Here is a 13543-nt window from a genome sequence, read left to right on the forward strand (position 1 = left end):
ATTCGTATTCTAGAAAGCTTGAGCATCTCAGTATCCAGACATTGCAATCTAGAAGAATGATCTGTGACCTTCTGTTCTTACAAAAACAGCTACGTGGTGTCATCAATCGGCGCAGATTTTCATGCAAATGCATGTTTTTTTCTCGATATGGTTTCGGATCTGGATGATGAAAAAACACTATTGGTCTTGGTTTGGGACCAATCAGAAGGGTTCTATGATGCATATAAATGCATGTTTGCACGTTCTGGCATATTCCGTATGAAAGTGCATATTTTGCCATATTTTCAGGTGCGAGAGCTTGTTACTTCTTTTTTCGTACATGGTTTTGCTGGTTTCGGGGTGGCGTTGAGTTCACGAAAATTCTGGTCGGAATCTAATATTTTCCATGCTTCGGTGGGGTGAGGTGTATCCCTGCTGCTCCATATTCCATTGCGTACATGGCCGATGCATCGTACTTCACCTTCGCCACATTGCCGTTACGAAGACAGGCGGCGTTCGCATTTCAATCAGCATGATGCAGTGCTGAATGCAAACCCGTGACAAAACAAGCCTGAGCATGGGCAACACGAAAAATCTTTGCATGTTGAAAAAGTTCATTAAAAAGTTTTTCGTGTTGTCGATGCTCCGGTATGTTTCATCCACCACCTTTCCTGTGTTTATGCTGTTTTATCAATCACGAACGTAAAGCCTTCAGTTCCATGATTTATACCTGTGGCGCAAGTACGTATTCTTTGTTGTGTAATGCAGAATGGAGGCAGTTTTATTTTACCCTGTGATCCCCAATAAAATACATTTTTAAGTAGGCAGTTGCATTGCTTTCTTACCATTTACAATAAAGAACATTGCATATTTTGGGAGTTTTTAGTGCATATTTATCTGCGCTCTAGTCATCAGTTGTCCTGATCTCTTAGCAAAACACATAATCACACAATCAATCAATCAATCTTAGCAAAAGTTATCTACTTCTCAGTGTCCCAGTTTTTGTAAGCATCAGTTGTCCTTATTATATCTTTGTAGTAAGCTTGTTTTTTCTCCTGCAATTTTTGCTACATGTAAGTTATTTCAATCTGTCTTTTCTTGTTGTAGTGGGTGCTCTACTTATTTAGGCTTGCGCTGTTAGTAGGCACCTCATAAAAATAAAAGCTTGAAATTGAAATAAGGATTTGTAAAGGTATTTGTAATTAATCGATACCGGGCTAGAAATGTAATGCTTGACATGCGAGTACGTCTTGAAAACTGTAACAGAGACATATAGATGCGAGCTGCAAACAAAACTTCTCTCGTTTGCTCTTTTGCTGGTTTCCTAATCGAACTAGTGATGCTGATCCAATGATTGTGCCCAGTGCTTTGACCACAATACATGGATGAGTTGTATTTCACTTTTGTAAAAAACACAAGCAACAAGTGCTTCATCTTCCAGAGCAAGTATGATCGTACGATCAACGGGTATTTTGGAGTTTATTAAAATGGATAGGGCAGCGCAAATTTAGTCATTTTCAAACAGACGCAAATACTTACATGCCCGAAGCAAATAAGAATCGAATAGTTATGTAGCCAAAGCATGTATTCTGTGTGGTATGTAAGTTTCATGTTATGCATCTTCCTGTAAAGTAGCACTGACTGAGTTAAATACCCAGGGCCGGTGCTAGGGGTGTGCGGGGCCTGAGGCAAAGGCATATCGCGGGGCCTGTTTCACACGATTAAGTGCATACTTGACATCTAAAAAAAAAGTAATCCCTGGTTGAGGGCTTCGTGCGCGGGGCCAAAGGCAGTCGCATTACTCCCCTCCCCCCATCGCCGGCCCAGTTTATACCCTCATATTTTTGGGTGTGCAAGTGCAGCTTCATTATTATTAGACTATTGTAAAACCCTTATTGTTCACAAGCCCCTAATTTTTGCAAATTTTGTGAATTGGAAAATTCCTAAATTTAAGGGCATGTGAAAACTTTAAGCAAAATTGACACTTCCAAAACAGTGATATAATTGGAAACTTCATTTTCAGACTTGGTTGCTGGTATGCATTTGTACTACTTTACGGTACAATCATGCCAAATACCACCTTAATTCAGTATAGTAAAGGTAATGTAAGGCGTATCACAAAGTGAAGCAACCAAGCCACGAACTTTAGCATCTAGATTTTGCTAAATTTAGTGGCCACGAATATGTGCCCTGGGATGAATTCGCAAAAAATTTATGGGTAATTCAAAGGGTTTTACAGTACAGTCAAACTCCTTTACAACGAAACTCAGGGGACAGCAAAAAAAATTTGCAGTAAAGGTATTTTCGTTAAAAAGGATGTCCATTATTGGACCTATAGGGCTCCAGCGGGACCGCAAAAAAATTTGCTGTAGTGGTATTTTCGTTAAAAAGGTGTTCGCTATAAAGGAGTTTGACTGTATATCCGGTTTGGAAGTCACACCGCTTCAATTCGAAACTCAGATTCAGAATTCCATATTTGAGTCTAATATATAGTTATTCGCCTCAGTATTCGGAAAAAATCTCAATATTCGTAAAGCCCTAGAAATGGGACAAGTCGTAACATTTTAGTAATGCCTGTAAGAACAGATTTCAACACCTTCATGGCACTGCAGCCACTCACTGTTCGTCAGAGGAGTGACTAAAATACAAAACCTTTCCATGTTCCATGAAACTTTAGCCATCACCTTTCGGGTGACAGTGGCACTTATCTGTTCTATTACTCCGCAACATCACCATCTGCATTGCTTGCATGTGCAGGTAAACCTAAGCAAGTCAAGCCTCAATCTGGACCTGGAAGAGCTGGAAGCTGGAGCAGATGCCGCACTCACCGAGCAGGCCTCTGAGCTGGCAGATGCAGTGGTCACGCTGCATCTCGACTCTGACGACAGCGAATGACAACGAGATGTATCACCCAGAAATAAATACTTTGTCAAACTTTAATAGAAAAATAGGGACAGTCTTTCTACTTGCAACACTCGTTCACGCATCGTGATCAGAACTGTCAGCGAGGTCAGAGTCCTCGGCCGCACTGTCTTCCAGTTCGGCATGATCTGCCTCGTCATCGGAGATGTCCCACTGAGGCGGTGCTGCCTGCGGAAGTGGCGGTTTGACATCCAGTTTAAGGGGTTGGCTCACATCCAGATCGAGGTACGAGTCACTGCGCACGTGCAGCGTGTAGTTGTAGACGCCTGGCTTGGACGGGGCAGTAAACTTGAGGAGCACTTCCTCCTTGTCAACGAGACTTGTGACCAAATAGGGCACTGTAGCCAGACTGTGTCTGCGTTTCTCCACCAAATACACCCACCAGTACTCTTGCTTGTCATCTGGAAACAGTGGGCAATGCACACTGTGAGACTTTTTTGATTTCTTCTCCAAGCTCTTGTCCTTCTTGGCCACCTTTCTCTGGACATCCTGCCAGTCATCGTCTTCGTCTTCGTGAGTATCATGTACTTCCTCAACTGTATCGCTATCTTCAGAATTGCTCTCCTCCGCTTCCTGCACTGGAGGAACATTCTGTGACGCTTTGTTTTGATGTACCACAGGACGCTTGCCTCCACCCTTGCCACTTTTGGTGCCCTTTCCTCCTTTTCTTTTCTTCACTGGCTTCTCCCACGACTTTGCCTTGGGTGGCTCTGCCAGAGTGGGTTCAGGAGCCACCACTGTAACAGTATTGTTGAGGCTACTGGTATCAACATTGTTTGGGTCGAGCAGCGGAAGCCTAGTCAAAGTTGCTGTCACTGTTACGATAGACTCTGCGGTGATGACACCTTCATTCTCGTCGTCCAGCACCTCGGTCCGGACATCCAACTGCAGACGCGGCATGCACTCGAGACAGTGCAGCACATCCTGGTACTGGGCATCGCTCAGATTGCGGAACAATGCTCGCCTGTCAGACAGTGTGGCCAGGCCCTGGGGTCCCCTGACACCCTTTCGTGCCATAGGTTTGATCAACTCTTCTCCAACATGGGGCAATTGCAAGAGCGGTGAACAGTGCTCAGGTCGTGCCTGCACCACCAGGGCACTCAAGCGCATGGCTGCTTCGAGCGTTTCCAACTTGGGCACACGAGCTATGCGGCCAGCAAAACCCAGCATCGTGAGCTGAGCGCCACAGTTGACAAATTCTGCCAGTAGTGCTGGGCAGCGTCGCACCACACACTGACGGTCCTCATCCAATGCTGGACTGAGCGACATTCGTAGTAAGTGTGCGTGCAGCAGTGCTCGGGCCTTAAGGCTGTACTCATAACAGAGGGGACGTTCTTTGTTCTTCTCGCTAAAGTTTGGCAAGGCCTTAATAAGTGCGGGTACCTGGATGTCATCCGAGGGCCGCTGCTTTACCTCTGGGTTGTGACCGCGCTCGTACTCTAACGATGCTGCCACTATCATCAGTACACGGCGCAGGGACATGGTCTGGCACTTGTTGATGAAGTAGAGGTACAAGTGAGACGTATCCAACAGCACTTGGTCTTCACCGTACTTGGCGGATCGATACCACCACACACCGACGGCTACTGGCAATGCCACCATAAACACCAACGCGTATAAGCCAAGTACCCACAGGGAATTCTCTTTTTCAACGATCCAAGAGGGCAATGCGATGCCAAATGTTGTAGCACCAGGGCCGTCCGGGTTGCCGTAAGTCTCCCAGTTCTTTCTCGATTCTTCGTCTGTCAACGCAGCGTACGCCTTGGCGATCATCATAAATTTCTGCTCGTCGCCCGTGTCCTTGTCGGGGTGGAAGACCAGTGACAGCTTGTGGTACGCTCGGCGGATTTCGCGTTCCGACGCTGTCGGCTCGATGCCTAGGATCTCGAAAGGGTCCCATTTCACGTAATCATGTTCTAGATGAGCTACCTTGTATGCTGTGGCGAAAACAGCCAGCCAGCCGAGCAGGAGCACTGCCCGCACAGCGTTCCGCTTGGTACGGCGCCAGGGTTCGTGGCACCGCAGCCGCCGGCTTTTCTCCATGCAGTCCGGACAACGGCATTTTCTACCTTTTTTGTCATCTCCGTTGCTATCATCCTTTGGCCAGAAGTAGTAGGTACAAGGGATCACCACCAGAGCCAGAAAAGAAAGCAAAAAGTAGAAAAACGTCCCGCCGCTCTCATCATATTGAAACTTCGCACCGGCCATGTTGGTCAACCACGCAAACACGACGCAAACCACGTCTTCTGGTTTCCGGAAGTAGATTATCTATTCGTCTGAATTACACGCGTAATGCACATCAGTCCGGCCACAATTTCAACACAATGAGTGGTACAAAAACCTTAACGCAACAGAAATGCCGTTTTTCGATGTCTTCATTTCATCACATCCGTTTCCGATGAGCACGAAGTAAACAACGTAACAATATGGCTGTGGTCGATGAAAACGTGGCTGGGCGCCGGTATTCCAAGTTTGTGGAAATCGGCCTGAGTGAACAGAAAGCAAAAGAAACACTAAAAAATGAAGTGTTGTCCCAATCACTCTTCGAAGCCATCCTGGAGGTGACAACTAATATATCAATAGAGTGCTGACAACGTTCTTTTTCGACTTTATCATGGAAACTAGCACGCTTCTTGTCATGAGGATAATAAATTTATACTTTTTGCATGTGCATTACAGGCTGAGAGGCACCTCGTTGGGCCGATGTCTAAATCAAAGGGAACTCTCCTGTACAATGCCGTCACGAAGATCAAAAGCCAAATCAGCGGCCATCTACCACTCCTCGTACGGTACATCGCAGAGGGAAAGCTCGACTCGGAGCTAAAATTAAGCGGTGAGGCAAGTGGTGTCAGCTTTGTACCTTTTGTGGCTAGCAGCTTGTCATTTTGTTAGCCGCCCTGGAGTTCCTTTTGGCTCACCCAGAGCCTCCGCTTGACGTGGCTGCCTTTGATGAATTCTCTGGCGTCGGGGTGCAAGTAACACCGGACCAGATAGAGAAGGCGGTTGAAGAGACGTTGGGAGATCATCGAGAGGCACTTCTGAAGAAGAGGTACCAATTCAACATGGGCATTTTGCTAGGTATACCAAAGTTTCGCTCCAGTGTTTTGCTTCCACAAAGATTCCTATTCTCACTAGAGGAGGGGTATTCTGCAAACTCTGGTGACACAAACCAAAGGAATGCCCACACAAGATGTTTGCTGCAAAGTGTGGGCAATTTCGGGCTAGCATGGCAGAAGGGGGTGTTTGATACTCATGCCAATTTCCTTTCTGCACATATTTCTTGGCTGGCATTACTTGCATTTGACTGCAACTGACAGTCACTTGCATTTCTTAATGTACAGGGTGTGAAACACACATTTCAAGCGTTCGGGGACACATTTGAAAACGTTACTAAAAATTGTAGGTAAAAACAATCACAACGCATATTGACACAGCGCTGTAGTTCTGTCAAAAGTTTTATTTGAGCTCACCCTCAGTGTTCTACCGTCAATATGATAGGAGTTACAATAGGAGTTGCTGAAAATCCTGACCCATGCATTTTCAATGGGCTATACTGCCGTTGTTAGATTTAGACCCTCTCCGTTTCTTGCTGCGTCGGGTGTTGGAGCGCCAAAACCAAACCCGAAACTGATAGGTCACGGGTCCATCATGTGCAGGTCAGTATGTTCGCCACAGTATTTTACAGAAACACTACGACTGCATTGAGGTTGAGCCCACTTCAACGTGATCTCCGTTCAGCCGACTGCACGATTGGAACCTCCTTGCGTACTCCTTGAATGTTAGATGGAGAACAAAGACATAATGATATGAAAAATAACAACAGCGGCAGATGTAATGGGCAGAAGTCGGAAAGCGCTGACAAGTGTACGAAGCAGACGGGGTCGTCTGCTAAAGGGCAACCTCCATGGAGCGAATGTACAGCAAAAAAGCTGCGAACGTTGCTCAGCGTCAAAAATGTGAGCGTCCGCCGCCGATCTGCCAATGCCAGATATTTTCACCCTGCGTCGTCTTGCTGTGGGATGCTGTCGTCTGCTCGCTGTGTCGCCTACTGCATTGCTAAAGCGCCGGCATTCTCTGCCAAGAAACACCTTTTTCTTTAGCAGTACTCAATATGCCTTTCGGTACATTGCTGGACACCGTTTTTAGACAGTTGTTGGATTTAGTTGCAAAATTTGCGACATTAAATGCATTTTTTCGAGTAACTGATTCTACTAAGCTTTCACCTTGTACTCTGGCAACAGTGACATCAGAGCATGATTTTCCAAAGCCGTCCACTGGTTTTTCGTCCCATGGAGCTGGTGACGGCGAACAACTGGCGGCAGAACGCGCGTGGCAGTCTGCCGAGCGAACTTCGTTGCAAAAAATTCGCTCCATGGAGGTTGGCCTTAAGAGGATCAAACGACATCGCAAATTTTCTGCGTATCACTTCATTGTGCTCAGGCTGGTATGGTGTATTATGTTTTTTACTGATCATAAAAACTCCAAGGCAACATATTTAGTATCATTTTATTATATCTTGGACTTCGGTTTTGGATGTGGCGCTCCAACACCCGATGCAGCATGAAACAGAGAGGGCCTAAGCTAACGACGTCGGTGTAGGCCATTGAAAATGCATAGACTCGGATTTTGTGCAGATTTTAGTTCCTATCACATCGACAGTAAAACATTGAGGAGGAGCTCGAATAAAACTTTTGACAGAACTACAGCACTGTGCCAATTTGCATTGTGATTGTTACTATGTACAATTTTTAATAATGTTTTGAAATGTGTCCGGAAATCTTCTCACACCCTGTACAGTGTTATCCAAGGTACCACGCTGTAGAAAATACTGCAGGAATGGCAGATAGGGACATTTTCATCAGCAATGTTTCGAGTACTTAACAACTGTAGATAAAATGGTGAAGAAGCAGATGAGCTGGTGGTTTCTATGTTCCATTACTGGCACCCTGAGAATGGGGGCAAAACTAGACTCAACACACACAGTCGAGCCAAGAGTTTTCGGCATCCAGATTTGTTTATGTAAATTACAAAAAATGAAAAACACTTTTTTCAATGAATTGTCAGTACCCTAGTCTGCCATTTTCATGAGCTGTCAGGGCATCCGTTATGGTTTAGGCCCATGCGAAAATAAGTAAAGGTTGTTCCAAATTACACGGTTCCAAAGGTAATTAAAGATTCCAAAAACTACAATCCTTTCAGATAACCAAAACATGAAATCAACCAACTCAGGCGTTGAAGGCTTACATGTTTGTGTCATCCATGTTTGTAGCTTGCCTCGGCTAATTCTCGATGTTTACGTCGTAACCAAAACATAGTGGCTAGTTCTGCACTAGTGGTTCAACACTAAAAAAAGAATGCAGGTTATATTGAGCTGTCAAAACAAAGAGGGATATGTTGGTTACACATTATTTCTACCCATTATTTCTACCATGTATGCTGACTACCTGACATGCTTCGCTTGCAGGTGACTAGTGTGATTATTTTGTGAAGCGATTTTCGAGCCTGCAACACCTGCTTTGCACATGCTCTTTGTTGTGGCATGTAAAAACAAGTGTAGGTGATATATGTGTGTATAGAATGTGCATATGTGTGGGCCTACTGCTCAAAGTAAATATGACGGGTAACTGTAGTTTCGCTTCTCGAAGTTAGCGTTATAGTTCTCCATATGGTCATAAAAATTAGCCAAGTGTGTCGCAAGAAGTGCATGTAAAGATAATCCGTACAACTTATTTGTAAAACACATCCTTCATAGCGGAAGCCCGGAAAAAGCTCAGATTTGCTGAGGGAAAGTTCATAAAGAATGAGGTGGACCTTCAGGTATTACATTTACTGGGCCCTAAGACAGAAGCAGACCTGGCTGCAAAGGTAAGCACGGAAAAATGAGAAGGGAACTCTTCTAAGGTCTCTCTCACCTTCAGACAGTTAAGCAGCGCAAGTTGGATAACTCTGTGGTACTTTCTGTGGATGCTCACCCTGAAGAACGTAAGCACCTTTTGCTTTGGTTAGTTTCTGGTGCCATAGGTTTTGAAGAATGTTACAAGAGGAAGCAACACAATTTGGACTCCTAGTATTGAACTGCATCCTATGTAGCTGCATGACTTGGATTGTGCAGTGCAATCCCGTTAATTCGAACTTCCGGATAATTCGAGCACTGGTCCTGTCACACTCGTGTATTTCAAGGGGGGGGAACGCCCAGTAATTCAAACGTATTAACATGCACAATGGATCAGTGGTTTATTCAAACGAGATTTCCTCATTGTGGCCGACTACACATTGGCCCGGCTGTGCGCTTTCCTGCACGCTGCTCGCATGTCAGGGACATGTTTACTTAGTAAATGTTAAGGTTACTCATTACTTACAAGGCCATTAGTACTTATGTCATGGAAACCAGGTACGTGTTGTCGTGGGATTGTTGCACAATCACTCTGGACTTCCACCTCCGATGGCGCACTTCGAAGGGCTGAGCACGTACGATCACTACACCACCTCACACCGCAACACCGCTCCGGGCAAACAGATGAAGAAGTGGCCGGGCTGACCTACGTCTACCGACATATGTTCACGGGAACAACACATAAGAGACACTAGTGCAGGTGCTAGTAACAACAACTAATTTAATTAAGGCAAGAATCTCTGCCTACAATTACAAGAACACTATCAACATCATGACAACATTTGTACAAAGGGAAAACAAACAATGGAAATATAGAATAATTGTCGGTTGGAGTTCAGGTACGTAGAAAGGAAATAGAATCAAAGTCTCTGCTGATCAGTAATGGATGATGGCAGTCTTCAGAGGGTCCTCTTGGTGTGGCCTGCAGACCAAAGTCCCAATCGATGATCACCGCACACACTTCAATTCACCCCCGATATTGATGGAAAATCACGGAAGAATAACTGGCATCGAAATAGATGTTTGGGAGCTGGTGCTGGGATGTCCGACTTCAAGCTACATGTTTGACTGACTGCCCCGAAGGAGGGGTCCTCATGAGTTCTGTTCGGTGTCCGGTGGTTCTAACGCCTTGTTGTCGCTGACGCCACGCACATGGGGTATTCAACACATGCAGGGTACGTTAAGCATTTTAATTGATCACAGAAGTCGTGCGGCCTGAACTTGTAAACAACCCAGGTGGAGTGAAACCATGTGTCCCACGGCCGACATCTGTCTTTAACAAGTTGCGGGGTGTCCAAAAAGACACCTCTACATATGTTTTTCATACACAAACAAGTTTTCGGTAATCTCTAGACATTCCCTTGCCCCACACATGTGGGGGTTTACAAAGATCACATTGTTGGTGGCGAAGGTATCAGCAACCCCATTTACCTCTTTTGGAAGCGTTTACTTTAAGCTGCCCGTCTGAGTGCTCGACCCCCGATATACCTGTATACAATACAATACCTGGACTGTAAGCAACCCTTCAGCGAGCAAACTGTGCATGACCCTCTTTTGCCACTTTGCTTCTGGTGCTGTGGGTCCGGGGGTGTCATCAGACTTGAAAGAACAGGCCGCTCAAACAGGAAAAGATGCCCCATTACAGCTTATGAAGGCAATACTTGTGCCAGAGGAAAGGGAAAGAAGGAACAAATCAGAACGATGCCCTTACTTGTGGTCGGCAAATGGAAGAAGCCTCGCTGTTTTAAGGGAATCAAGACCACTGTCTTGAGAACTGCTGTTGAGAACACAGGCGTGGATGACAGTCGATATTTTCTTGAATTGCGATAGCGATGTTCGTGTTCGAGTTCGCGATTGGATGGGGTTTGGCATTGTAAACGATGTTGATTGAGTCGTGGCTTGCAAGCAAATGCAAGCGCGTAAAATAAATTATTTTCTACTCTGAGTTGTTTTGATGCTAGCCTGAGCTGAAATGTGTTTGATGAAAATTGAAGCTAGAATTGGTGAAAATTTGAAGCTAGAAATCTGTGTCCGGGAATATTTAACTCCCCATAGCACTTCACTTCATTGTTCTGAGGTCATTCCGAGCAGAGCTGAAGAAGAAGGGAGACCACTGCAAAATGATCTATGTGTTCACGTGACCGTTATGTGTGCCATTGAATTTGGATGAGCCATACTACGTGTGCTCTGCTAGCCTTACGAGGGTATGTAAGGGTATGAGATTAGTTGTTGCTCCAGGTTTTACACAAAAACTAGAAATGGGCAGCATAGGGCAGAGCGGGATCTTCTTTCATGTCGATGAGCAATAGACCACTGTTGATTGTGCATTGTCAACAGCCATCAGACAGTTGTTTGAAACAAAACAAAAAAGAGCCTCAGGGTGGGAACCACCAATATTTCAAGTGGAAACCATTATTCCACTGGTTACTCATCTGAGCAGTCATCCTGTCCCAGTAGGAAAGGTCTCTGTTCAAAATGTCGGCAGCTGTCGGTAATCCACTTTCACCGTGTCACTGGACTTTCCTCTTTTTATCAAACAATTGTGCTGTGCCTCAGGTAGTGGAAACAAGTTTTACAAAAAACAATTTCTTAATAACTCATCTTGACATTTCTAACGAAAGAAAGAAAGTCACATTTGTACCAATTTCTTCAGGTTTTACTATCTTTGTGACGTATGTTAGAGAGAAGCTCTTTTGTTGACGATGCTATGCTTATTTTATTAGAGGAAGAATGTTCGGGTGCTTCAACCATGGAAGAGCTGTTCCGTAACAAGATTCATCTGCACAAGCCTGGGGAAAACCATAAAACAGACGGTTATGTCATCACCCCCAAAACAATGGCACACCTCAGGAATCACCTGAAAATCACAGGCGGCAAGGTCCCTCATTTTTGTCACGCGCATAAGACTTAAAAATGAATTAAGTGATTTGTTGCAGGTGCGGACAAGGTTCCCACCAGAACCCAATGGGATCCTGCACATTGGGCATGCTAAAGCAATCAACGTTAACTTTGGATATGCTCGAGTATTTGATGGACTGTGCTTTCTGCGTTACGATGATACGAACCCTGAAAAGGAAGAAGAACGCTTCTTTTCTGGAATCCAGGATATGGTGCAGTGGTTGGGCTACGAGCCCTCACGTGTAACACATGCTTCAGACTATTTCAAGGACTTGTATTCGCTAGCCGTCAAACTGATCCAGCGGGGACTAGCTTATGTCTGTCATCAGAGCGCAGAGGAGATGAAGGGCATGGATCCTGCACCATCTCCTTATCGCACACGTTCGGTCCAGGAGAATCTTCGTCTGTTTGAGGTATGACTTTGTTCTCCGATACAGCTGTGCTTCATCAAGGGCAGCCGCAGTAGAATTCATTTGCTGTCCAAGTATACTCCTCATAAGCTAATGAGTCAGGACCCTAGCTTTCCGCAGTAAAACTATCCAAGCTCTCTGCTGAAAGACTGAAAATTCTGTTTTTTTTTTTTGTTTTTTTTTTCTCTTCTTTTTTTTGCAACAAAAATTACATGAAATATAACGGTCGCACTCTACAGCGTAGTAATACCTCCCTGACACAGCACACAAGAGGTACAGTTTGTGATTTTCTGTTTCAAAATGCAAAATCAATGGTTTACTGTTCAAAATAAAAGTACACATTTTTTTGCATTGTTCTGCAACAAACAGAATCCCGGGGTCCCTGCCCCCGCTAATGAGACTCGACACTAAACATTATTATGATGCCATACAGCAAGTACCCACACGCACACATGTTTGTTGTTACCTTGAAAGAAAAAGGAAATATTGTACAGTACATTTCCCCCTTTATATGTATAAAGTGGAACAGTAATATAATTACTTCAATCCTCATGTGAAACACATTGTTGCATTCTGCAGCTTGCACGTTTCATGCATGTATAGCTTGGAGGAGTTGAGACATGAAGGGTGAGCTTGGTACTGTACAGTGGGACAGCTATTAACGAATATATTACATGTCACTGTCTGAAAATAAGCACATGTTCAGGACATGCGCAAAGGCAAATACGCGGAAGGAGAGGCAACGCTACGGATGCGAGTGACGCTGGAAGAGGGAAAACAGGACCCTGTTGCCTACCGCATCCGTTACGTGCCACACATCCGCACTAAGGACACATGGTGAGGGAACAAGCTGGCACCTCTCAAACCTTCTCACCTTACAGCTCTTCTCAGGTGTATCTACCCGACATACGACTTCACCCACTGTCTGTGCGACTCCCTCGAGCACATCACTCACTCGCTCTGTACCAAGGAGTTCCAGTCACGGTAAGAGTTACTTCCTCCGGCTGCATTGGGAACCTTGTGCTTTTAAATGCTGCATCAAATAAGCCATAGATGAAAGAAGGACTGTGCTTGCTAATCGGAGGCTGCTGCGGCAAACCTTAAATTCTGTGACGGGGAATCGGAAGTTCTACAATTTTTCCGCGGCAGGTGCTCGCGCATCCAGGCTGATGGAGATACATGAACGCAAAATCTTTATTAACTTGCGTGACATAGAAGTAAAGTGTCTACAAATCCTAAACACAGTTCTAGCGAAGCATCACACGGTACCTTGTGCTGTTTCAACGCTAGCATAGCATAACACAGTGATGACTGAAAAACAGTCTGGCGCTTTCGTAGAATTCCTCAGTACCATACTGACCTCTGCACACTTGTTTCCCAAAGTGGAGACGTTTAGTCATCGCACACTTCATCGTGAGGAATGCACTGGATGGGATATTGC

The 13543-nt window shown here is 45.0% G+C and overlaps 3 protein-coding genes across 3 annotated transcripts in view; 2 read left to right on the forward strand and 1 right to left on the reverse strand.

Annotated features, from left to right (window-relative positions):
- The window catches only part of LOC135396424 (protein SHQ1 homolog), a 34286-nt gene extending 31371 nt beyond the window's left edge, over positions 1-2915 (forward strand). Inside the window, exon 15 of the mRNA XM_064627387.1 lies at positions 2737-2915. Within this exon, the coding sequence (XP_064483457.1) occupies positions 2737-2874 (138 nt within the window). The 3' untranslated portion in view covers positions 2875-2915. The remainder of the gene's footprint in view (positions 1-2736) is intronic.
- On the reverse strand, positions 2898-5221 carry LOC135396422 (translocation protein SEC63 homolog). Its single transcript, XM_064627385.1, has one exon. It carries the CDS (start codon positions 5107-5109, stop codon positions 2959-2961), a length of 2151 nt encoding a protein of 716 aa, XP_064483455.1. The 5' UTR covers positions 5110-5221; the 3' UTR covers positions 2898-2958.
- Positions 5222-5302: 81 nt separating this feature from the next.
- Positions 5303-13543, forward strand: part of LOC135396421 (glutamine--tRNA ligase-like) — a 32019-nt gene continuing 23778 nt past the window's right edge. The window contains exons 1-9 of the mRNA XM_064627384.1: positions 5303-5462; positions 5581-5734; positions 5794-5979; positions 8654-8766; positions 8820-8883; positions 11518-11672; positions 11731-12105; positions 12809-12939; positions 12994-13086. Coding sequence (XP_064483454.1) covers positions 5328-5462; positions 5581-5734; positions 5794-5979; positions 8654-8766; positions 8820-8883; positions 11518-11672; positions 11731-12105; positions 12809-12939; positions 12994-13086 — 1406 coding nt within the window. The 5' untranslated portion in view covers positions 5303-5327. The remainder of the gene's footprint in view (positions 5463-5580; positions 5735-5793; positions 5980-8653; positions 8767-8819; positions 8884-11517; positions 11673-11730; positions 12106-12808; positions 12940-12993; positions 13087-13543) is intronic.

This window comes from Ornithodoros turicata, chromosome 6, assembly GCF_037126465.1.
Source record: "Ornithodoros turicata isolate Travis chromosome 6, ASM3712646v1, whole genome shotgun sequence".
Taxonomy (NCBI): domain Eukaryota; kingdom Metazoa; phylum Arthropoda; class Arachnida; order Ixodida; family Argasidae; genus Ornithodoros; species Ornithodoros turicata.

Excerpts from the sequence above, each read along its gene's own strand:
- LOC135396422 (XM_064627385.1), bottom strand. The coding sequence starts at position 5,109 with ATGGCCGGTGCGAAGTTTCAATATGATGAGAGCGGCGGGACGTTTTTC.